The following is a 26,164-nucleotide window of genomic DNA, read 5'->3' as shown; positions in this document are numbered from 1 at the left end:
TCAGCTCACAGACGAGGACATGCTGCCACCTAGTGGTCTCTACATGTACACAACTGTTTACAGACAACAGAAGGAGATAAGCATGCATAATGGCTTCTCCAGACGTAATCATCCAGAGTTTAATCAAACCTGTTTGAATGTATGAAGTCGGCCCTGTTCAGGAGGTTGAAGACTGGATGTGGAACCCCCAACATCACCTGGTAATATGTGGTGAACATGAAGGTGTATCAGGTGATGTAGCGAACACACAGCGCTATCAAGGTACAAGATGCCGCTTGTCCTCCTACCCCTTTGACAACGTTCACGACCTATGAGGTCACGTTGCAGTCTGCACTAATAATGCTCATGAATCCATGGTTTCTTGGTGAGCTCTTTGTGACACCCGTACACATAAATACTCTCATCCGGTTCAGTGAAGTGCAGCATTGCCTGCTGTCAGTCACAAGGATTTATCCACGTGGGTTCAACCTGTTGAATACAAGACCTGCAGTCCATACGATGTCATGTTTACTGGTCTTGGACCAGAACTAAAAGGCAGCAATGAATTGAATGTATGAGCAGAACCACACGTGTGAACGTGACTTGAGAAGCCGCGCCACGTGTTGTTCAACTCCTCTGTATGTTTGGCACATGGGGGATTGACAATAAAGATGACTTTGACTTTGATTCATGGAAAAGCACCCAGGAGGGGATATTGTGGTGAAAGCAAATTAAATTATGATAAAAAAAAAACATCATTCCTCCACCTCCCTCTGCCGTGAGCTGCTTGCTGACATGATTCATCTGTCAGAGCCGTCGGTTCTCTCATGTATTTATTACACGCTTACACGCTCCGCCTGTTTCCAGAACATGTGAGTTTCGGAGGCTCGCCATAAGCTCTGTGTGTGCATTCATGAAGATTCCATAACTCCATTTGTCCATTTCCTTTTATGTTTCATATTTGAATGCTCCATCTGGATGTGATGCTCTATTTATTTGAATAAAAATGTGTCTCTCCACACAACAGTATTTGTACATAGTTTTCTTGTGTACTTAGACTGCACAACATTGACGAAGAAATAATAATAATACATTTGATTTATGTAGTGCTTTTCATAATACACTTTACAACCCTTTTAAAATCATCTTAAAAGCTATACAATAAAAACATGGAGCACAGAATCGCACATTAAAAGCAGCCCTGAAGAGCTGGGTTTTCTGATTTGAACATGGAAAGATTTGGGGAGGGAGTACACGCGTCATTTAGAAATCTCCCACAATGCACTACCGCCGTCGCTGTCAACCTCCATTTCCGGGTTTGCGCAGTACACCTCCACGTGCGTGATATTCGACTGGAGTAATGTCAACAAACTCTGTGATTATGAATGGAGACCAGGACGAGGAGTTCGAGGTGTTCGTGGCCCTTCACGCCGCGGCCCTGCAGGCCTCCAGCATCCCGCCGGTCCACTGGAGGAGCCTCCACCACAAAGTCACCAACGAGGTCTGTGCGCCAACAAGTCACGCTTAGTTTAATAAACCAGAACAACTCCACTCCACATGTTGTCACCCGGGAACATCTAGCATGTGATGTAAGCTAGTAGATGTATACACACACACACACACACACACACACACACACACACACACACACACACACACACACACATATATATATCCACTAGCTTACATCCGCTTTCATCTCAAGGGAAGGAATTGTGCCAAACTCGCTTTGAAAAACGTGATAGTTACACTTTTCCGTCATTGTTTGCTAACGCACTCACGGGATAAGACGAGCTAACTCCTTTATGTAACGCTATATGTTCAACTCTGCGTTACATCCGGGTCCTTACGCTCATGGAAAACTTGGAACAGTCATGGAGTTTTAAAATTGTTATTTCCAGGCCTGGAAAAATCCTTGGAAAAAATAAAATCCCCAAAGTGTAGTAGAAGTCATGTAAATGTGTTATATTCATGTGTTCATGACGTTCATTTATGCTGAGTTTGAAATAATTAATATGCTTTTAAAAGAAAGGCATACATACAGGCATCTATATAAATGTTTATTCTTTTAATCAAACTATTGTCTCATTCATTTGTGTCATTTAAGGTTTACTGTATGCTTTGTATTCTCATTGTTAGTTTAATTACTACATTTACTCACTTTTTACTGTTTAAACTCAGATTTCACCTAATGTTTGCTCATGGACATTTGGTTTAAAGTCATGAAATCCATTGGTCAGAATGTGTATGAACCCTATGTTTTTAGTTGGTTCACACTCGTCATGTTATGTAGGTTGCAGGAAGACACTTTGAAATGGGAAACAAGTGCTGCTTGCTGTATTATTGTATGCTGGTTGAAGAGTGGAACTAATAATATGTTAAACGCCTTTGTGGCGAAGATGAGAAGAAATCTTACTTTAAAATGTACACATTCTCTCATGGAGTCTGGTGTTGACATAATGAAATAAAATGGTCTCTTGTTGTTGTTGCATGTCCTAGATTTACGATGCTGGGGAAGTTTTCGGAATCATGCATTTCCAACAAGAAGACGAGGAAGAAGGTGGAGGGAATACGGAGAGGGAAGAGAAGGAGAGTCCTGGAGCAGGGATCCGCTGCAAAGTGGTTGTGACCCGGGAGACAGGGCTGCAAGCCTCCGAGCCGACCAGGTGAGGGCGCCATCGGCCAGAAAACCCCTGTGACAGAAGAATTTTCCAGTATTTTATTGAATCAATAAAATAAAATATGAAATAAATAATCATGAATAAATTGAGTATATAACAACAGCACATAGGTATTGTGAAATAGTATTTCATATTTCAACTAAGCAATCAATTGTATTTAAAATGAAGAATGTCCCAATACACTTTACGATGACATTGCACAAAGCACACAACAAGCACATACACTAATAAACAATAAAAGTAAAACATCCACAATAAATCGGTATTAAAGTGATATTCAAAGGGAGATGGGCCAGTTTCAGTGGAGGCTGTAATATGTCCTACCCTGCATATTTAGGAAAGGCTGTTATAAAGCTAATTATATCAAATACTTAATTGAAAAAAAATATGTTTTATTTAATTATAGACATTTTATTTAAAATTCCCTTTTTCAAAAGGCTGTTTGTATTTCAAAATGGCATTTCCCTATATTTGTTTTATTTCACAATATCACTTTGTATTGCATCATGTATTTGTGTCGCCCTCCCTCCTCTCAGGAAATGGAGGATTGTTAATGCGTGCTAATTATTGGATGCCTGGTGTAGCCTCCAGACGAACTCAGTTCAACAACTTCTCTCGTTCTCTATATTTATTTACTAAATGATCACAAGCAAAGTAGTCAGCGCTGCAGTTGCAAAAGCAGTGAGTGGTACAGCAACACGCAGGTTGGGTCAAGAACCACTGCCCCCCAAACGGAAGTGGGGCCTTTCATACACAGGTTATCGTCACAGGTTCGTCTCGCCTCGTCCTAACATCTGATTGGCTCTATCCTGTCAAGAGGAGGAGAATCCCATGTTCTGATCTTTTCTCACAAGACTGGACCGTGCAACGACCCGTCTGCTTCACTAATGTCAACATACTGATAAACAGGTGTGAGTGTTGAAGTGCGCAGGCGTGTGACTGACTTTCCTTGAGAACTGGACCTTTCATAGACACAACCAACTCCTGCTGCATAGCTGTGTTATACTGACCTCGCTGACCTGAACTTTAATAGGCATGAAGAGTAATGGAAAATATCTGCAGAATATAAGGAGTTATATTATCAGGATATCGTACCAGAGGCTTAAAATGATTGGATTTTAAGGGGAAATCATTGCATGCCAATCTTAATCATGAGATGAGGCACCAATGTGTAAAACATTTCACATGTGCTGCAGTTGTAGCTAACTGGTGCAAAAAGTCTCTTAGGAAAAAGAACGACAGCCGTGGACACAGACCTACACAAAGCCTGAGAGGTGAGAGGTCGGTGACGGTCATGATGTCACATATGAAGAAGAAAAACAGTTAATATTGGGCAAAAAAGCCAATACCAAATAAAAGCTGACTTTTAAAAGAAGAATTTGAAAATGAGACCCGTAGTTAAAAAAATCAGAAGGATGAAATTACTTTCCTTCATGTCATTACTTTGTTTTTCGATGTTGATGTAAAAATGCACACTTTGGAGCTCCATAATCAATAACCGGCACACAACAGGCACTTTTCTTTTGTGTGATTAATCACTCTTAATTATGTTTTTTTCGCGAGTACTTTCACACAGAACACTAATATTACGCGTGTATTATTAGTCTCTGAAATAAAGGCATCAACCATACCCCGTGTGGAACAAACATGTTCAGTAAGTACACTTCTATTACAACAACACAAGACTTCACACTTTACTACTCATGTTAACCTTTACCAAGGCGGCGCAGACCGAATCCTCTTCTACTGTTCTTACTGTTGTGGCTGATGAGTCGCTAGGCTGGTAATTAACTTACTAAAAACTCATTACCTCTAAACATGACAGCTATCTGCTATCTGACTACTAGTGAGACGCCACATGAGCTCCTTCAGGACTTCAGTAAACGCACACAGGAGAGATGGGAGTGTCTTTGTTCACAACGTTTATTTGCAACACACAGATTACAAACCCAGTTGGTCCGGAGTCAACTGGTTGTACACAGAACGTGCACCGAACTTTAAAGTCTGAATCTATATCTGTTTGAATATGAAATGCACCTAAATGGAGTTTTTACCCTGAGCTGTCGGCCTGAGCTTCTGTCCCTCTTCCCGGTGCGGCCCGCAGCGTGTACCTGGTGGATCACGCCTGGACGTACCGCGTGGACCGCGCCCGCCAGCAGCTGGAGCAGATCCCCGGCCTGCTGCACAGGATGGCCGCCCTGGTGGGGGTGGACTTCCACGGCGAGGCCCCTGACCCGAACACGGTGGAGCTGGTGATGGAGCGCATGTGGAAGCACAACCAGACGTATAAACTCTCAGAGGGGGTACGTCAGAAAACATGATCCAGCCTCTCGGTCTCGCTCCCACGCCTCTCCTGGGCCACGGGGCGACCCTGCATGACATTTACTCCCCCAGATAGATTAGACCACTGTGTGACCACTGTGTGACCACTGTGTAAGTCAAAACAACACTGCTGTCTTTTAATGTTCACATGTGGCGTCGAGCTATAGTGTAGCTGTCTGTGTTTACCGTGCTACGCGTAGTTAGCTTCTTTTATGGACTAAATCCAAAATGGCAGAAACAAGAAAACAACTCCTATTTTTTGGTTTGAGTGTCCAGCAGCTTGTTTTCTCCTTTCTGCCGCTTTAGATTTAATAGATTTTGTTTTACTTGGAGCGGCTCTTTAACCCACATATCTACAACCAAAACGTCACCAAACAATTAGATAACTCATTTTACATTTTACACCTTTTAATTTATGCTGCTGTCGGTGTCCCAAAAATGTTCAAAAAATAATCACTGATTTTATTCTTTGAGCAAAGATTAACCCGAGCGAGCCTCATGCTCTGAACAGTCTTCTATCAGTCTCTCGCCCGGGGCCATTGCTCCTTTTGTTAACTGCTTCTTGATGACCCTTTAACTTTAACTGCTTCTTGATGACCCTTTAACTTTATCTGCTTCTTGATGACCCTTTAACTTATTTCCACGCTTAATTTTCCTCATGGGGCCTCTGAGACTTTTCCCCCTCAGGCTTTTTACATGTTCTGTTCTGATACGTTGGTCTCATAGATGTGTGCTTACAACAGTACATATATTTGATAGTGCTGGCTTACTGTGACAGATGAAGCGCCAATAGTTCCTGCCTGCTCTTTATTGTCTGAGCATCTCAACAGTATGTCTCTCTCACCGCTATGGAACCACATCCGGTTTCCTCTTGTCGCGTGCGGTGCATTCTGTTAGAGAGGCTTCTGCTTTAGAACGAGGGTCCCTCGGAAGTGTGTGCTTAGACTGAGGGCTCAGGCTCTGACTCACTTTTAAGAACTGTTCTGGGTGATCACGGATCTACGGGACCCGGCTAGATCCGTGATCACCACTTTCTTTCATTCATTAGTCAGTGAACACAGATTGGATTAGTTATGAGGAAGCCAAAAAAAATTAAAACCACATCTGCAGACGTAGAAAACACATTGGTCTCCCTGTCCCCCTCACTCTTCTCGTCCTGTTTGACCGTGACAGTCTCCCGAGGATAAAGTACCGGTGTGGTACATCATGGATGAGTTTGGCTCCCGGCTGCAGCACTCCGACCGGCCCAGCTGCAGCATGGCGCCCTTCTTCCATGTGCAGGGCGGGCTGGCCTACTCTGTGCTCTGGCCCCTGCAGGACCTGCAGGAGGGAGGTGAGAGGACACACACACACACACACACACACACACACACACACACACACACACACACATGCCTAGTCGTGTGCAAATACAAGGCCTTTTTCTATCTTGATGTGCTTCCACAGAAGTACAAGAGCAGCTAGTAGCAACAACAAAGCTGGACAGATAAAAGTAAAGAATAGCCGAGACAGAATAGTTGTTTCCATAACTATTATATAAATATGTATAAAAAGCAGGAATGACCAACAATAGGCTAAACACAAATGTGTTAGTAGTGGTGTTGATCTGGAATACTGATGTTGATTTGTGTATTTTTATGGAAACAATCACTTAAAATATATATATATACATTATCTTTTAAAGTAACAAAGCAAAAGGATATGATGTAACATTTGTGATGGTTTATGCTGACTTCAGAGCACTTGAAATGTTTTTTGGGACTGTGGTGAAAACAATAGTCTGACACCTTGAAGACCAGCTGCTAAAACAAAACCAGTCGGTACCGGATGAGTCAATGATTCCAATAGGGATCATTGACTCCTCTCTAATCGTGATATGCGCCCCTCTTTTGTCCTTTTGCGCTGATAGATTTGTGTTGGTGCTTTATAGTCATCAACAACAACACAGAGTGTAAATGTTTGAATCCAAAGACACAATAACACGTTCCTAAAGAGCCTGGTGAGAAGCCCTCTGTTCCTTTGTGTCTTATCTCGTGCTTCCTCTCCTGTTCACACCCTCGCAGCCGAGGCAGCGTCTTATCAGATTCATCCTCTCTGTTACAAAGTAACAAAACACTCTGCTAGTTCCCCCAAGGCCGAGAACCCTTCTGTTGCCGTGGTAACTGGTACCATATAACCACAGGTGGTCACTTTGGGAAATTGCAGGATTACAGCAACAGTGCACACAAGGTAATACAAAAATCAAGTAATATAAATGAACAGTAAAACAGTAATAAGAACAGAATACAGTAGCAATATTAAATATACAGACGGAATGAAAAAAGTATATAAAGTACTTAAATGTCTTATCTATTGCACCAGATGAATGTACTTAAAGTGATTAAAGCAGAGTAGGAAATGTACATATTTTTACACCGACTGAAATCCAGGGGCATTTCAATAACAATTGGGGGCACTTTTTGAAACTTGTGAAATAACATTTAACATTTGTTCAAAATAATACATATACCTATTTAGGCTCAAAGTACATGAGCAATTGTCATAAAATGACAACAATCAGACTATTAGGCAGTAGTCTACAGATTCAAAGTGTTTTCTTTGATTTTTTGAACAAACAGAAAACATAAATCAGACAATCATTTTCAATGTTATTCTTATTTATTTGTGGTAATTCATTGTTATTAAATTTTTTTTAAACAACTATTAACAATTATAACTTTTTTTATTTTTTTTATAATTCCAAATTGTATTTATTAATTTTTTTGTTACCTTAATCACGTTGTACCTACTAGGGGTGGCAATCACCAGAGGTCCCACAATTCTATTTTATACTGCGATATATTGAGTATTGAGATTTATTCCCTTTTTTTCACCACAAATTGTCCCCAAAGGAAAACTTCGTCAACATATTGTATCTAAGAAGATCAAGTTTCATCTCACTTTTTATTGCAGCAACATGTGATTGTCAAGCAGAAAAACTGACCAACATGTCATCAATGTTGTCATTGAGCTGGATGCGCCGGAGAGGGTTTCATTTACGCCTTCCACCATGGAAATATCCACTCTTTCTGCTTTATGCTTGTTGTGGAAATCCTAAAAACATCGGACAAACGCCCTCGTGTCTGGGTTTGTTATATTATCCGTACCCACAGCTCTGTGGATGTCACGCGAGGAAGTGTGTCTGATGACGGCCGCTTCCAGCGCTGCTAGAGGACCCGTAGCCAGTTTGATGCTTTTCTAACGTCTTTGAGCAGCGGCGTGTTAGCATGTTGTCCTGTGTGTTGCGCAACAGCTGTGAGAGCAGCGGCGCTATGAGTGACAGGAAGTCCAGACGGTTCATTTAAATACGGATGCCGCATTTCTAATTTCATTACATTTCTAGGTTCATTAAATTATCATAATTATTAGAGGAAATTGTGAGGGCGTTTTTTGCCCCTCTCCTAGTGATATCAGGGGCAAAATTATATTTCTTAGGGGCAGTTTTGCCCTTTGCCCTCGTGTATTTCCGACGCTGGATTAAAGGATTCCAGGTGTTTGTGGTCTACTGTGAGCTCAGCTTGTTGTGCAGCCTGACAGCAGCAGGAATAAAGGTTATACATACATACATGCATGCATGCATACATAGATAAAAGGTGGTCACTTTTATGGTACCACTACTACCACATGTTCCCTACATGCTGCGAGCAACTGTAGGAAATGCCAAAGCTTTTTTTGAGAGAATGAAATCCGTGTTTGAAGATGTACGTCTTCAGTAGGAACCAGAGTACGGAGACATTCCCACTCAGCTAAAAAGTGATTATTTCCACAGATGAAGTGACCCGGGACTATACGTATGGAGAGGCGGACCCCCTTGTGAGGCGATGCCGTCTGTTACCATGGATACCTGCCGATCTAGAAGGGGTCAGCAGTGTCACGACCGAGCCCCCGGACTCGTACTACGAGGTGAGGAGAACCATCACTGAGATTCCAGAAACACAAACATATTTAGTTCCTCCAGTCTCGGTTCAGATGGTTGTGATGCTGTTTGATGCAGAAAGGAACCCGAGCACCGCTGTTTTTATATTGTTATATATATTATAGACCAGAGCTGGTCTTCAATGATGAGGTTCTGGGACTCAACCAGAGAAATGTCCAAGAAAAGAGGTCGACATGGTACATAACAGACCACAGAAAAGCTGAAATAATAGTCATCATCGTTCTAATAATAACATCTTAATATACATTTATTTATTTTATATAAAAAATATGTTATACGTAATAATAATATAATTAGATGGTACTAATAATTAAAGGAATAACTTAATAAATAAAAAATAAAAAAGGGACAACCCTCAAGTAATTTTCTACCCCTCCATGAATAAATGCATATTTTGGTGGGAAAAGAGCGACTTTATTTTTGAATGAATATTGTTGTGGATTGTTCGTATTCTTCGTGTTTTATTATTAAAACCTGGTGACTATCTGCTATCTGACTAATGTAAACCTTACAGGGTTCTTACAGTTGTAGAAAACCTGGAACAGTCATGGAGTTTTAAAATGGTTATTTCCAGGCCTGAAAAAAGTCCTTGAAAAAAAAAAAAAAATCCCAAAGGTTTAGTAAAAGTCATTTAAATGTGTTATATTCATGTGTTTATGACGTTCATTTACGCTGAGTTTGAAATAATTAATATGCTTTTAAAAGAAAGACTCAACATATAAGCAGGCATACATACAGGCATCTATATAAATGTTCATTCTTTTAATCAAACTATTGTCTCATTCATTTGTGTCATTTAAGGTTTACTGTATGCTTTGTATTCTCATTGTTAGTTTAAATACTACATTTACTCACTTTTCACTGTTTAAACCCAGATTTCACTAAATGTTTGGTCATGGACATTTGGTTTAAAGTCCTGGAACCCCATTGGTCAGTCAGTGTATGAACCCTGCCTTAGTTTATACCCTAACTGTGCCCTTGGCTTGGTAACTCTGGCTCCTCTTTCCCTGTTACTTTGTTTCTACACAAGGACCGTGGGGATTTGATTACTCAGAATCAGCTTTATTGGCAATGTGTGTGTACACTTACATGGAATTTGACTCCGGTTAAACTTTGCTCTCTTCGTACCTGTGGTGGAAGTTTAATTGGAATAAAAGGGAGTCTTACACAGAATACTTTGTCTTTGTGGTTTAATATACTGCGCAGAATGACCGAAGTCAAACAGTATACAGACAAAGATGCAGCTGCCCTGAGACCGGAGACGTGTGGCTCCTCTCCAGGGTCTCTTAGGTCTTATAGGCCTTTACATCAGAAGCATCAGTAGAAGATGTAGATGCACATGATACCATGCAGTCAGATCATGCGCTAAAAGGGTCTTGACCAGCCTCGGGACAGGGGGCCTATTTGGGCTCAAGAAGATAAGAACGTAGAGAACGTAGAGCACATATGTCAAACTCAAGGCCCGCGGGCCGAATCCGGCCCGCCGCGTCATTTTATGTGGCCCGCGACGGCTTCACGGACCCCTTTTCAGTGAATCGCGGACCTTTGCATGGGCTTTTATTTTGAAGGGGATTTTGTATGTGCTTTTATTTTGAAGGAGCACCATCTATTCACACTCCTCAATGCTGCGTTCACAACACGCTTTACTTGCATGAGTTTACACGTTGGACTATTTGTGATAGTTAAGCTTCATTATCGACTTTTTTATTCCATGTTTATGCATGAAAACACTGAGTCTGTTAAAAAAGACTGAAGTTATACAAATATTATGTGTGTTGTGTGCACTTTTTGGTTTTTAATTGAGTGTAAAAGGGAATATTTCAAACATTTTTTTGTGTTGGCATACTGATATTGTGTACTTTCTCAAGTTTAAACTGCACCATATCATTAAATCAATTTGAGAAGTTGAAAATGTTCCTCGCATTGGATCTCAGCTTGTCATTAAGTGGTCAAGGTGGGTCCTGCAGCCAGACCAGTTCAGAATCACTGCCCCAGACCAGTTCAGAATCACTGCCCCAGACCAGTTCAGAACCACTGCCCCAGACCAGTTCAGAACCACTGCCCCAGACCAGTTCAGAACCACTGCCCCAGACCAGTTGAACCACTGCCCCAGACCAGTTAACCCACTGCCCCGGACCAGTTAAACCACTGCCCTGGACCAGTTAAACCACTGCCCCGGACCAGTTAAACCACTGCCCCGGACCAGTTAAACCACTGCCCCGGACCAGTTAAACCACTGCCCCGGACCAGTTAAACCACTGCCCCGGACCAGTTGAACCACTGCCCCGGACCAGTTGAACCACTGCCCCGGACCAGTTAAACCACTGCCCTGGACCAGTTGAACCACTGCCCCGGACCAGTTGAACCACTGCCCCGGACCAGTTGAACCACTGCCCTGGACCAGTTGAACCACTGCCCCAGACCACATGCATGTCTTTATTTGTTCACAATTATTTGTTGGACCAGTTATGTCCTTCTCAACTGTGACAAAAAAGCTTTGAAGAAAGTTAATATAATACTGTGCGTTTGATCTTTGTCTTTGTTATTTTCTTCTGTTTTTAAGTTTGATCTTTAGCAATGTGGGTTTCTTAACCCTAAATTAAATGGACTTCTGTCATAGTAACAGAGAAATTTGCTTCCATATATATTTATATAAATGCATGTACAATATTTTTACACTTGAATAAACAATAATCTAATACAAAGACAGTTAACATTATGTTCGGGAGGAGTTAAATGTATATGGTGTTACAGTTACAACCGGCCCTTTGAGGACGACCATGATGCTGATGTGGCCCGGGGTGAAAATGAGTTTGACACCCCTGACGTAGAGCATCATTGAATATATGCATTGTATTAATCAAATATAGTAACATGTAAGTGAATATAGGCATTGTCTAGTGAAAATAGTAAACATGTAAGTCAATACAGGCATTGTTTTAAGTGAATACAGGCATTGTTAATTCATAATTCCCATCAAAGGCATGAAGGTTAATCGTGTGAAGGCCAAAGGGAACAGTTCGTACAAAGTGCAGCCAAACCAGACGTGATGTTTGTCGGTCCAGCTGCAGTTGGACAGTAGAATGGTTCAATGATGCTCTTGAGTCAGATACAATAGTGTACCACTCAGAGTAGTGCTTAACAAGTCTAGATGTCCTTTTTCCTTCACAGTACCTATGTACATATTATATTACCCGTCTCCTTCCCCTAACCTATATTCAAAACACACACAAACATTTTCCTTGGCTTCGTGAAGTTGTGGCCGACAGATTCCCAAGACTTTGTGTAGTTCCATTGTACTCTTTCTAGTAGGAGGACGATCATATGGAGTAGTCTGCAGCGCCGCATAACCATCCCCCATCTCACTCGTCACTCTCCATGCTGTGAGGTCATCACTGTCCCCTGTGTCTGCTTCTCCAGGCCATTGCTTTGGAGAACAAGGAGCAGCTTCCTGTGGACATCCAACCCTACACTGTGCCCCAGGACAAAATCCTCAAGTAAGGGTCTCCCCGTGTCAGATTATGTTGGTCCTCAGTGCAGAAATGAAAGACCACTTTGTGGATCACAGTCGGTTAATGGTTCACCTGCGCTCGCTGCGTTGCCACATGTGGTATTTGCACATCTAAATGAAGATGTTTTGGCCTCACTCTGCATATGAGCCTCATGCCAAAAACAGTTATTTATTTACTGGTCAGTGGTGCACAGGAAGGGGTCCAGTACTGCTGACCACCGTTTCTCACAAACTGGTCTGTCAGGCAGACAGTGATGAAGGAGACGTCTAATTAAAAGTAAAAACCAACTCCTGCTTTTTATCTCGCTACTCACTCGCATCCCCAAAAATCACTGCTGCTTAAAAATACGACCGCAGCCTGAAACACATTGTCTTATTGACATTTCTTTTCTCTTCTCTTGGGGTTTTGGTATTGAGGTCGTCCAAAAGTAACGGAAAGGGACCAGATTTAATATGAGCGTGTTGCTGTGTGCTTCTTTAGTGTTTCCCACTTCTCTCCATCGTTCTGTGCTTTTCTATTCAGGGTTTACTCCGACTTGTCACAAGTAACAAACAACCTGACTCACCCTCGGTTCCAGCTAACGGAGGAGGAGGAGGAGGCTGATATCGTTTGGAGCTATAATCACATCAAAGACTACAGGTCAGCCACTGACTCCCTTTCTGCCGAGGGACTTATAACTTCTGATTTTGCGTTTGAACTGTTTTGTCTGTATACCACACTGATGTATGAGTGGAATATAACCTAGTCTGCACATTGACCTTTCCCCGTCTGTCCAAGCCAAGAATGTGCCTTTTTTATTTTGAAAAGTAAAGCCTCTTTGTTTGTATGATTAGACATATCTAATCCTGTCATGAATGTAAGTAGTGATTCTGTGTCCTTAAGTGCATAAAACCCTGGTGAGGATGCACTCGGCAGCTTGATTGTCACTTGTTGATTTTGGTCCTTCTGCGCAGAAGCCTATTAAATATACAAGACACATTTATCTTTGAAGGTCTTCCTTTATCCGGTCAACTTCTGCCACAAAAAGCAGTGAAGATACAGTCAAGGCCAGAAGTATTTGGACTGTGACACAATTTTTCAAATTGTTCCTATTTACACGACTGCAATGTATTTTAAATAAAGCAGTCACTATGTGGTTGAAGTGTAGACTTTAACTTTATTTCAATGGATATAACTCACATATGGCATTAACTGTTTAGGAATTCCTCCACTTTTTCAAAGGTTCAGAAGTAATTGAACAAACTAACATGATAGTGAATATAATAATAATTTGTAATACTTGAAAGAAAACCCTTTGCAGTCAATGACCGCCTGAAGTCTTCCACAGTCCTCACCAAACGAGATTCATGTTCATGAAATGTGAATACTCAAGTTTCATGACGGTCATTATACGAATTGCCAATTTCCTAATTTCTAGGAACTATTTGTTATAAATTCAGATGTGTTCATTTTACCACATTACATAATCTGCTTTCTTATATGACGCTTTTCTTCACATATAAACAGAAGACACACACCCCAAACTACACATACACAGATCACTCTTATGTTATGCTTTTCTTATATTACTTTTACTTGCTGAAATATATCCAGCATTACATAACATTTGTCTTGTGGTTTTACTCGAGTATTAATGCTGATAAACTTGCAAAAGAGTTTATAAACTTGAAAGATTAATCTGCTATTTACGCAGTCGAGGAGGTAAATGCTGCATCCTCTGGCCAAACCTTTATTTGGATATTGAGATATTTATCTCTTTTTACTGAATACAGAGGTGAGATCTTGTGGTGTCTCATCAGTAGTCAGATACCAGTGGATAGGTAGTAAGAAATTAGAGAAGAACAGGAAGCGGGTGCCACAAAAAGCTCCTGATGCTCTGAAAGCCTCTATTTCCAGCTGCAAGGCAACAAGCCTCCACGGATGTCACGTGAAGCTCGTGAACATGAGCCAACGGCGTGAACTTCATGATCTCTGCAAGTACTCAGGGAACTTCGGAAAACAAAGCTCAAGTTAACAATAATGCATTCATTGAGCAGGGTCAGGTCGACCTTTCAGCAGCTCATCCAATGTTCCCTACGGCTCTTTGCTGGGAAATGCTCTCTGCCCAGTTCCCAGCACACTTGCAGATGTGAGTGGATCGGTCTGATCATCAGCAGAGTGGCGAGGCGCTAAACTGTGTGTGTGTGTGTGTGTGTGTGTGTGTGTGTGTGTGTGTGTGTGTGTGTCGAGGGGGGGTAAGTCGCTCCACTGCCAGCGCTGATGTGTGTGTGTGTGCTGTCTCTAACAGACGGTTTTGAGATTGTGCAGGCAGTCCAGAGCCTCCTGGCACAACGGAGGGAGGACAAGATGAAAACGGGGAGGGGTGTAAGAAACAGGGGGGAATGATGACATGGCAGAGAAGAGAGAGGAAGGCGGAGAGAGACACAGAGTGTGAGATAAGAATATAACCCAGACAGACGGCCTATAGACCGGTACCTACAGATGGCTGCTTATTAAACTGTGTGTGTGTGCGTGTGTCGCTGAACTGTTGCGCTGCTTTGTAATTACATTTTGGGAGGCTGTAATTCAATGACCAATGTATTTGATTGTGTTCTTCCGCCGCTCCATCGTCTGACTGCCTTAGTTGTTTGTAATGTGATCCATGCGTGGAGGAGGAGGACATGTCTGCCTCTCGTCTTTGTCTCTGAGCTTAGTGAACCAATCATCACACATCTTCCAGAAACCTACTCGCATGTAGTAAAGCAGAGCTGTCCATATTCGACAGAGCACGCTCTTCCTCCCTCTCGCCTCAGTAGAAGCGTTTGGCCCTCGCTGTAGCCGATGTCAACTCAAGACTACGGATCACATTCTTGCAGATGCCTTCCTTCCTCGACACGCATCCTGTGGAAAGAACCCTCACAGTTCAAAACATGCTGAAGTATCTGAAATGAAAATGTGTGTTAACTTACAATCCATATTGTTAACCTTTTTAAACTGAAACATAACAATTTAGATGCTTTTCTTCTCAGAAATGTTTAAAAAATTCTGACATCATTATTGTTTAAAGTTACTTTCTTCTGTTGAACGATGAACACATTTGGTTTTTATAAGAGATAGCTCCTAGAAATTAGAAAGTTGGTAATTCGTAGAAAGGAGAATGATTGCGTCATGAAACTTGGATCGAGTATTCATGTGTTCTGCCAAGTTCTTCTGTAAACTGAGGGGAACACACCAAAAGAACACACCATATTTGGAAAGTCGGATGGACAAACGTCCTGAACGAAAGCATAATAAGAAAATACAGGTCATACAGGATGATTGTATGGCGGCAACAACTAATTTGATTAAATTGTTTGTTAAAAAAATAGTAAGGCAAAGTCGCCTAAGGTGGGGCAGCAAGTAAGCCAGTGTCTGGTGTAGCTCACATGATGAGTTGCAGGAAATGATGCAGAGTTTTTTGTTTGTATCTAGTTTGTGATTAACTCCAACTCTAGTGGCTTATTTAAGTTGTTAATCGGACTGTAAACAATGAGCACTGCACGAAAAAAAGTGCCGTCTATTCACGCTCCTTAATGCTGCGTTCACACAAAAGCAAAGCAAATCTTTGCGTCGCTTTACTCGCCGGACTTTTTGTGATCATTGGCTACTTTCGCGTCGGAGAGGGGGAGTGGTTTATCGCCATGAAAACTAGGGGTGGGAATCACCAGAGGTCCCCCGATTCGATACTATCACGATACTATCACGACTGATACTATCTGCGATATATTCAGTATTGCGATTTTATTCCCTTTTTTTCACTGCAAATTGTTCCCAAAGGAAAACATTGTCAACATATTGTATCTAAGAAGATAACGTTTTCATTCTGTTCATCTCAATTCAATAATTTTTATTGCAGCAAAATGTGACTGTCAAGCAGACAAACTGACCAACACTTTCATAAATGTTGCACCTGACAAACTGAACTGCTTGTGTTACAGTCTGCATAGTCGCATCATTCGAGCTGGACGCGCCAGGGAGGGGGCGGGGCTTATCTCTGTGGTTTATCTCCGAGGCAAAGAGTCTTCATTTCTGCCTCCACCATGAAAATAACTACTATTTCTGCATTATACTTGTTGTGGAAATCCCAAAGAGGTCGGAGCATCAAACGCCGTCGTGTCTGGGTTCATATTATTACTTCTCCAGGAACTGCGTCGGGATGACGGTGTTACGGATTAACAGGCGGGCGTGTTAACTGGCGACTTTCGGACGGAAGTCACCAGTTAACACGGCCGCCTGTTAATCCGTAACACCGGCCGCTTCCAGCGCTACGAGAGTACCAGCAGCCAGTTTGATTCATGCTGAGTTAACGTCTTTGACCAGCGCCGTGTCGCGCCTGTTGTCCTGTGCGCCGTGCAGCGGCTGTGCAGCAGCGCCGCTACAGTGACAGGAAGTCCAGACGTTTGATTTACACGCGGAGGGCGCATTTCTCATTTCTTTCTCCGATGCCTCCCATAATTGCTTACATAAAAAAAAGATCGATACTTCCGTGTATCGATACAATATCGCCAGGCAAACTATCGCGATACTATGCTGAATCGATTTTTTTCCCAAACCCCTAATGAAATCTGTTCATTTCCGCAATCCACCATGGAAGTAATTAACCATTATTTTTGCTACATGTCGTGGAAGTCCCACAAACGTCTGAACATCAAGCGCCCTCGTGTCTGGGTTCATAATATTTTCCGCCATTCACGCCGCATGTACACTTGAATCTTTTTTCATTGCACTTTTTGTTTAATTTATTTTGAGTTTGTAGATAAAAGCTGCTCCTTAAATGTTTCCCCTGTGCATAATGTGATATTCTGTACTATCTCAGGTTCAAACTGCACCATCTTTTCATTAAATCCATTTGGGTCGTGGCTTGTCATTCATGGTGATGGTGGTCAGCAGCCACACCAGTTAAACCACTGGTCTAAAGTTCTGCTGCTTTGGCCTTTGGGAGTGGATCAAGTATTTTACTCCATTACGCTTAAAGTCATTGCTTAAAACCAAACTCAAATTTTTGACGGCAAACAACCCCACCCTTGTAAAAGAGACGCTAGTTTTTAGTTTTTTCATACAATCGTCACGACTTCTTCTTCTCTGGCAGGAAACTGAGCAAGGACCGGCCCCATGTGATGCTTAACCAGTTTCCCAGTGAGAGCATCGTCACGGTGAAGGACTGCATGGCTGCCGTGGCCCGCAGAGTGGAAGGCGGCTCCCATCCCGATTGGTTACCAGAGACCTTCAACCTCCAGTCAGAGCTGCCGCAGTTCGTCAAGCGCTATCAACAGAGGCAACAAAGGTTGGAATGTTGTATTTTTCTATATCTTCACAAAACCAAGAGCGTGTTGCTGATGATGACGCTGTGATCAGCACTAAACGAGATGTGTTTCAGGGGAGAGGATAACCACTGGATCTGTAAGCCCTGGAACTTGGCACGTGGCCTGGACACACACATCACCAACAACCTGGACTACATAATCAGACAAAGAGAGAGTACACCAAAGGTACACACGCACAGACACACACACTGTGTTAGACCCGGTGGATAAGCCCCTCCCACAGGGCTATCGAATCAATGGGTCCAGATCTGTTGAAGCTGTTGTCGAGGAAACTCACCTGGCCGTCCGTCCTGACGTCTTCCTGCTTTCACTCACAACCCGGAGGCCCTCTTGGTTGAATGCAGCTATCAGTCGCGTCAGTTAATGGCAGCTTTCCTTTAATGGACGGTGGCTCTTGGTAAGGTGCCAAGATAGGTTTATAGCGCTAGGAATGAGCCCTGTCTGAGGGTCTGTTTAGTGAACTGACTAACAGACAGGGTCTGTCCATGAGCTGAGACAAAGTTCTTCGACTCGTCCCGAACGATGTCATGTTGTCCTCAGCTGCCGCCTGCCGAGGGAAAAGAAGCACCATCTGCGCTCCACTTGGCTCCCTACCAGGTCACAGGGAAGAACAGGGGTCTTCTTTACTCATTTTAGGAAGGGAGGAATGAGAATCTCTTGTATTCTTCTCAGATCCCCTCATTACGTCTGGAGCGCCTCATAGCCAGAGAAGTTAGCCATGGGGATTTTATCACCGGAGGAGGTGTTTGTCTAGGGCTGTGGGTCCTTCATTCTTTAGGAAGAGAATACATCATGAGACAAGCCACCATTGTGATTGACGATTCTGACCCACACAGTAGACGGCAACAGTTGCCCCCAACACACAAACGCCATGAAGCCAGCTCTCCTAAGACCATTGTTAAACAGCCAGGCTGGTGCGTTGTATCTGCAGTGTAAGTGTTAGTCCTGCAAGAAAACTTATAAACCCCTCTTCCAGCCAGGAAGCACACAGCGGTGCCTGGCGTGGGAGCCAGAGGTCATCCAGGCTCAGTGCTCTCTCTCTATAATAGTTACACCAAATATGCGTCTGTTATGTAAGTGTGTCCTGTATATTTATCAGTGAGTGTAGCCGTGATGGAATCACCTCAACTCACCTCGGGTGTCGGGGCGGGGCGAAATCACAATGAGCCGCCTGCAGGGAAAGAGGCTCGACAGCGACGTGGCAGGATGTGATGCACATTTTAGTTAAAGAAATATTTAAACATTTATTTGTATTTTCAGTGACCCAATATCACCTAAAACTCCAAGATAAGAGGAATTCCCTTTTGAAAGGTTTTCCACTGAGCAAAAAAAAGAATAAAATAAAAACGTCTTCAGGGTGCCACAACAGAGGGGCTAAAGAGCTATGCTAGTGCCAATGCTATGTCTGGTCTGTGGAACCGAAACCACAGAGTGGGAAGTTAGAGTTGTGCGGTTTCTCAGCCCTGAGACACGCACTCTTCAGGATGAAGCAAGCTTTATCTTATAAACAGATTATTTAGTCAATACTATATAAATCATTAAATTCTCTTCAATATCTACCGCGTAGGATTATTTAACTTCCTGCCAGCTTCCACCAGGACTGCCAGTCGGCTTCATCTGTCCTCTGCCCCTTCTCCTGAGGTAGTTCTGCTTTCTGAGGTGAGCCTCTCCAGCTGCTCTTCCTTCACTTTTTTCTATGTAAAGCCCTTTTGCTGACTGGACTGGGATATGGGGCCTCTTCCTCTTCCCAAGAACGGTATTCACTTCCTCCTGCGAAGCATACAGTGACCATCCAGGCTCCTGCGTTGAGAATGAATTCACATGAATTGCAGGTTATCCAACACCATGTACATATTAATCTGATTATAAAAGCATTTTGAACGCATCTAGAGTTTGTAGCGTTCACCATTACATTGAAACCATGATTCACTTGTACCGTCGGCACCCAGTACTTAGCTTTACACCTTGTTGTGGACATTTATCTGAAAGCAAACAGAAGTTAAAGACACAAAACATTTGATGAGTTTGAAGCAATGATTAAGAAATGTTCACTAAATTCTGGAGGGAAAGGATTTAGTGACCAAAGTAATTCACTGTTCATGCTTCCACCAACCAGAGCCCTGTTCTCTGGTCTGAGGGCAGTGCAGCTTGCAGCGCCCGCTAAATAATCAGTGAGAAATTCTATCATGTCTCGCTCTCCTGTCCGAAAAAACTTCCAATAATATGTGAACTGTACAGCGAGGGATAATACAACCCAATGTTAATGCTTTATTGGTGGAGGCTCTACCTCAAAAATGATAGTTAAATAGTGTTTTCCATATATTTTCATATTAGACGTATTGTTTTACATATTCTCCTCATGTTAGAATTAGTAATTTCCATATGCTCTTATACTATACGTGTGTCATTTACTCATAGTATTCGAGGACAGGACGTTCAGCTGGCCTTGTTGCCAGAGCTGTGATCCAAGAACCTTCTGGCATGAACACAGTCTGTCAAACAGGAAACTGGGTTAAACTCACCCTGGAGATAATAGAGCCGATCGGAGGAGAACATTTAGGTCAGAGTGGGACAGAACAATATAACAGTGTCGTGGGATGAAACCTATGATGGGCTGCAGCAAGCCTGCCTCGGTACTACAGGGGTCTGTAGACACCCACCCGTGTGCTCAGATTGCAAAAGTTGCATTGTGCTCATGTAAATGTAGCCAATCCTGTGTGGTTAAATAAATGATTACTGACGGATGTTTGACTATGTGGTCCCCTGTAACTCTGTCTGTGTTCTCAAGGTGGTGTGTAAGTACCTTGAAGATCCAGTGCTGTTCGACAGAGAGGAGGTGGGAATGGTGAAGTTTGACATCCGCTACATGCTGATGGTGCGCTCTGTGCAGCCTCTGCGCCTCTATGTCTACGACGTCTTCTGGCTGCGCTTTGCTAATAGGTACGCCTACATGTGCACACACAAGCATGCATACTAGAACAGGGATGGAGCCAAATCCAGGTCAATAGTTTTGTTCATTTGGGAAAAAAGATTTGAACCTGAAAATTCAAGTTTTGGTCTTGAACTTTGAAAAGTTCAACTACATTGTCTCATTAAATCAGTTATGCAACATTCACAGTTTCACTGTATCGAACTAATCTTACTTCTTTGGGTTCAAATAGTTTTTTCAGTTTCAGACTTTTGGTGTGGGGGGCGTGGTCTCAACTACATGGGCGTGGCCTATACAGGGGGTGGTTTCATGAGTGACAGCTTAACAGAGAAGGCTGAGGACCGGCCTCAACCACGTTGCCTTCAGGAAACGTGGGAATCCCGAGAATTATGACTCATTACTTTCACATGATTGGCAGTAAACAAAATGGACGCCAGTGGCACAGTTAAGTTTATTAGCAAGCTGTTTTAGACCATACTTGAATTGCAGTAATGGGGAGCAATAGAATGAAAAGTACTTAGAAAAGCAAAGCAAAGAGAAGAACTCGTGCTTTACGTAACCCAATCCTCAACAGTACTTAGAAGGAAAACTGAGAATTTAGGAGAATAGAGGCTCTACTGTAAGTGCGGAGAAAGTAATGAACTCAACTACACCTAAGTATTGCTACGACCTTCACCTAACACGTCCAAAACGCATCTCTTCTGTCCTATATCTAACCTCTTAACCCTCCTTTGCAAGATGCTGCGGGCAAATCCACTTTCTCCATGCCCCAACTCCTCCTTCCTCCTTTCTCAACTTCTCCTTTTTGACACTCCAGGACACTTGCCATAGTTCTCAGTTTGATACATTTATTCAAAACCACATAATTCCACATAAAATGAATGAACCCCAGACTTCCTTATTGTCTAGTTGAACTTAATAAAGACATGAAATTCACAAATCAGAGTCATAATACTTTTGCCAAGCAATGATTATATGTTAAGAGCGTAATTTAAGCATGTTATACTCTCATGCAAGGTGGATCAAAGATCTTTAATGAACACTTTTATCCCAAAACCTGAGCATTACTATGTCATATTAAAATAAACACATACGTAAAAATTGACCTTGGACCTAGCAGAATCTCCCAAACTCATCTGCTGATTTTGATTTCGCAATTGAGACTGGTCTGGATCCTCTGCATCTCTAGTCACGTAGGCATATTTAACTTCCTGTCAGCTCCTAGTCACGTAGGCATATTTAACTTCCTGTCAGCTCCTAGTCACGTAGGCATATTTAACTTCCTGTCAGCTCCTAGTCACGTAGGCATATTTAACTTCCTGTCAGCTCCTAGTCACGTAGGCATATTTAACTTCCTGTCAGCTCCTAGTCACGTAGGCATATTTAACTTCCTGTCAGCTCCTATACTGAACATACAGCAGGATCTATCTGGCTGTCGTCTGCCCCTCTTCCCCCTAAGGTAGTTCCTCTTTCCTAGGTGGGCCTCTCTGCAGACGTCCGTACTTCGCCTTTTTCTATGTAAAGCTCTTTTGCTGACTTGCAAACCGACTGTAAGATATGGTGCCTCTTCCTACGCCCAATAATGGTATTAGCTTCCTCTCTTCGAGGCCGTCAGTGACCATCCAGGCTCCTGCGTTGATGAGAGATTCACATAATTTGCAGGTCATCCAACAATATATATTTATTAATCTGATGTCAAGTTGATGCCTGTCTATGCACCTGTAAGAGAAAGACGGTCAGCTGTGGAAACTGTGATCGCATAGATTAACTCGTAACTGTGTGCTGTTTCACATCGCTAATGTTTTTTATTAAAGAATACGGACTTTCATCTCTATCATAACGATAATCTACCCTGTGCAGCACGATTCATCCGGATTAAACATGACTGTTAACTCATTGTGTACTAAAGGACCTGCAGTGAATCCTACACAGGAGTTGATGTGTCTTTTGAAACAATACGATAGAACACACGGTTCCCACTGAGGGTCGAACTGCTACTTTTAAGCGCCTTGCGCGGAGTCGCACAGCTCATCAATGTCAGTGTGTATCGTCTGGTTGCTCCACAAGCGCTGTTTTGCCCGCCGCGTTTAAAGGTCGCGTGCGGCGTGATCGGCCCCTAACCCTTTAGAGTCTCCTGTACTATCTGAGCTAAGGAAGAAACTTGAGGATTAATAGAGTGCTATTAATTTAACACGCACATTAGAAAATATATCACTAATAACCTTCATTAACTGCCTTTTCTTTTGTCACATCGTTAATGCACGTAGCTCACCACGTTTGTGATTTCGGTAAATTAAGAAGAAAAGGCAGCCGGTGTCGGAATATATTGTAGAAATATTACTTATTGCACGCTTGCTATATTACATACCTAATTTACTCAGTTTCACATGTTATTATTGCAAAGCATTTAGTAATGTGAATGTTATATGTTTTGTGCTTTCAGTCGGCCTCATGCCTCCGTGCCTTAGTTCAGAAGACTCGGTTTCAAACTGTTTTTTTTTGCATAGTGTGGTTTTTCAACGGCACAACCCGCCATAGTTTATTGCTCTTATACTGCGATTCATGCCAAGTATGGTCTGAAACAGCTTGCTAAACATAACTGTGCCACTGGCGTCAGTGTTGTTTACTGCCAATCACATGAATATGCTGTATGAAAGTAATAAGTCATAATTCTCGTGGTACGTTTCCTGAAGGCAACGTGGTTGAGGCCGGTCCTTAACCTTCTTTGTTATGATGTCACTCATGAGACCACGCCCCTGTAGGGGATGCCAGATCCAGGCCAAAAAGTCTGAAACTGAAAAAAAACGACCTGATGAATAATTAATTTGGTAGTTTTGGACTTGGTGGTGGTGCTACAAGAGTAGTGATGAGGATGGATCCTCTGGGAGCCGTGGACTTCTGGACCAAATGTCATGGCCGGTGTTTCAATCAGGACCGTCTGTAGATCAGTGTGTCTGTGCAACTCTTAATAGAGAGAGAACTCTGACGCCTGACGTTTGTTCCTTCTATCTAGACCTTTCTCCTTGGACCATTTCGATGATTACCAAAAGCACTTCACCGTCATGAACTACGCAGATGCTGTGGAGCTTAAGCAGGTACTGTTCTTCTTCTTAGCTCTTCCTCACACTATTTAGTGAAATCAGTCTGTGGTCACAAGAACATGGTCTGGTCCCTGTGGTCTTCTCACTGTGAGCGAGAGGGAGAAAGAGGAGGCCTCAGGACTTCCCCTTAGTGACAGACACTGTGGCGCCAGTCCACTCAGTCTGCGCCCCATGCTTTGTGGGTATGACATAGCCATTCATTCATACACAACCACTGTGTTTATGGTTAAATTGTTTACAAGAGCACAAAGTTCTTCATCAATCTAGCCTCCTAATTTTGCTCTCAAAGTGCACCTGATTGATGCCGTTAACTTTAGAATAAACTTTCACGGCTTCCGACCAAATCAGTGCCGTACACTACATGATGTCATTCACCCATTCACACACATCCATATACTGATGCCAGAGGAATCCACATTTACATTTAATTGCGGGTTCAATTTGGGGTCCAGTGTGGATGAGCCCGGGACCGAACCGCCGATCTTCTGATTGGAAGACAACCCGCTCTAGCTTTGAGCCCCCTGTGGACAAAGTTTTCTTCCAAGGGAGCACCGCCTCCCCCCCCTCCTTAGAGGGTCTGATTTTATCCCACCACAGTCTCACAAAATCCAAACAAATAAAACGAGGCTTAGCCTGTTCGGTCAGGGATGAATAATAAATATCCTCTGCTTTAGCAACATACAGTGAGTACCACATGACGATGTCATAACTGTTACCTCTGTCTCCAGGTGCACTACGATGACTTCATCCCCATGTTTGAGAAGCAGTACCCACTGTATCCATGGAAGGGGGTGGAAGTAAGTCTAACCTTTGAAAACAGGACCACATCTGGGTAGAATGTGACCACATCTGTGGGTAGAACAGGTCTGACTCATGCGTACAAACCTTTTGGAGACACAGGGAAATCGGATGGTGATGCGGATGGTGAATTGGTGACTAGAAATGAAATGTGTACACGTATAATTTTACTTCATATCACACGTTACTCTTTATCATAAACAGTCAAACCAGCAGCCTTGTTTGTACTCGTGAGCCATACCTATTCCATAAACACTTTTATAATACAGGTAGATCAAAACAAGCATTCTGATTGGTTGAGAGTGAGTCATGGGGTGTAGTTTATTTAGCCATAAAGTACTGTACAGCCTGTTTACATTTAGAGCGTTCGATATTAGTGGCACTTAAAATAACAGGTAGATTTAAAAGAGGATCATTAAGCAAAGGAGGCTCGCTCCATGGTACAACCCTAAGACCCGTATATTAAAGCAAGCATCCCGGAAGCTTGAGGGCATATGGCGTTCCAACGGTCTGGAGGAGTCCCGGTTGGTTTGGCGGGATAGTCTGAGAACATATAAGAAGGCCCTCCGTAATGCCAGAGGAGCCTACTACTCATCACTAATAGAGAAAAACAAGAGCAACCCTAGGTTTCTCTTTAGCACTGTGGCCAGGCTGGCTGAGAGTCATAGCTCGGTGGATCCGTGTATTCCTAGAGACCTCAGTAGTAATGACTTCATGAACTTCTTCAATGGTAAGATTCTGGCTATTAGAGACAGGATCGGTAATCTCCTGCCCTCGACTACTGCCGGTCCATCCTCAGGTGGGAAGGCCATGGAGGAGGCTGTGGGCCCTGCTCTGTGTCTGGATGGATTTTTTACCATCAACCTCGATCAACTGTCTTCAATGGTTTCTACTTCTAAATCGTCTACCTGTCTCCTGGACCCTGTTCCGACTAAGCTGTTTAAGGAAGTTTTACCTTTAGTTAGTGCCTCTCTACTAGATATTATCAATGGGTCTTTACTAACGGGTCATGTACCACAGTCTTTTAAAGTAGCTGTAATTAAACCTCTTCTTAAGAAGCCCACTCTGGATCCAGATGTGTTGGCTAACTACAGACCTATCTCTAACCTTCCCTTCCTCTCTAAGATACTGGAGAAGGTAGTGGCAAACCAGTTGTGTGACTTTTTACATAACAATAGTTTATTTGAGAAGTTTCAGTCAGGATTTAGAAAACATCATAGCACAGAGACAGCACTGGTGACAATTACTAATGACCTTCTAGTTGCATCAGATAGGGGACTTGTCTCTGTACTGGTCTTGTTAGACCTTAGTGCAGCGTTTGACACCATTGACCATGACATCTTATTACAGAGACTAGACCAGTTAATTGGTATTAAAGGTACAGCACTAAGCTGGTTTAAATCGTATTTATCAGATCGATCTCAGTTTGTATTTGTAAACAATGAGGCCTCGGTTACCACTGCTGTTCGCCATGGAGTTCCACAGGGTTCTGTGCTTGGACCAATTTTATTCACCTTTATATAT

At 42.7% G+C, this 26,164-nt stretch overlaps 1 protein-coding gene across 1 annotated transcript in view; it reads left to right on the top strand.

The window, feature by feature from the left end:
* Nucleotides 1–1,339: 1,339 nt before the first annotated feature.
* ttll12 (tubulin tyrosine ligase-like family, member 12) overlaps nt 1,340–26,164 on the top strand; it is a gene marked incomplete at its 5' end in the record, with an annotated part of 29,440 nt that continues 4,615 nt past the window's right edge. Inside the window, 12 exons of the mRNA XM_079235810.1 lie at nt 1,340–1,480; nt 2,479–2,645; nt 4,765–4,963; nt 6,156–6,315; nt 8,791–8,924; nt 12,379–12,455; nt 12,993–13,109; nt 17,578–17,772; nt 17,866–17,977; nt 20,601–20,752; nt 23,755–23,836; nt 24,571–24,639. Coding sequence (XP_079091936.1) covers nt 1,340–1,480; nt 2,479–2,645; nt 4,765–4,963; nt 6,156–6,315; nt 8,791–8,924; nt 12,379–12,455; nt 12,993–13,109; nt 17,578–17,772; nt 17,866–17,977; nt 20,601–20,752; nt 23,755–23,836; nt 24,571–24,639 — 1,605 coding nt within the window. The remainder of the gene's footprint in view (nt 1,481–2,478; nt 2,646–4,764; nt 4,964–6,155; nt 6,316–8,790; nt 8,925–12,378; nt 12,456–12,992; nt 13,110–17,577; nt 17,773–17,865; nt 17,978–20,600; nt 20,753–23,754; nt 23,837–24,570; nt 24,640–26,164) is intronic.

The sequence above is a fragment of the Taurulus bubalis genome (genome assembly GCF_910589615.1).
Source record: "Taurulus bubalis genome assembly, chromosome: 20".
Taxonomy (NCBI): Eukaryota; Metazoa; Chordata; class Actinopteri; order Perciformes; family Cottidae; genus Taurulus; species Taurulus bubalis.
The sequence above is the reverse complement of the archived record's forward strand: the minus strand, read 5'-3'. Positions and strand labels throughout refer to the sequence as shown.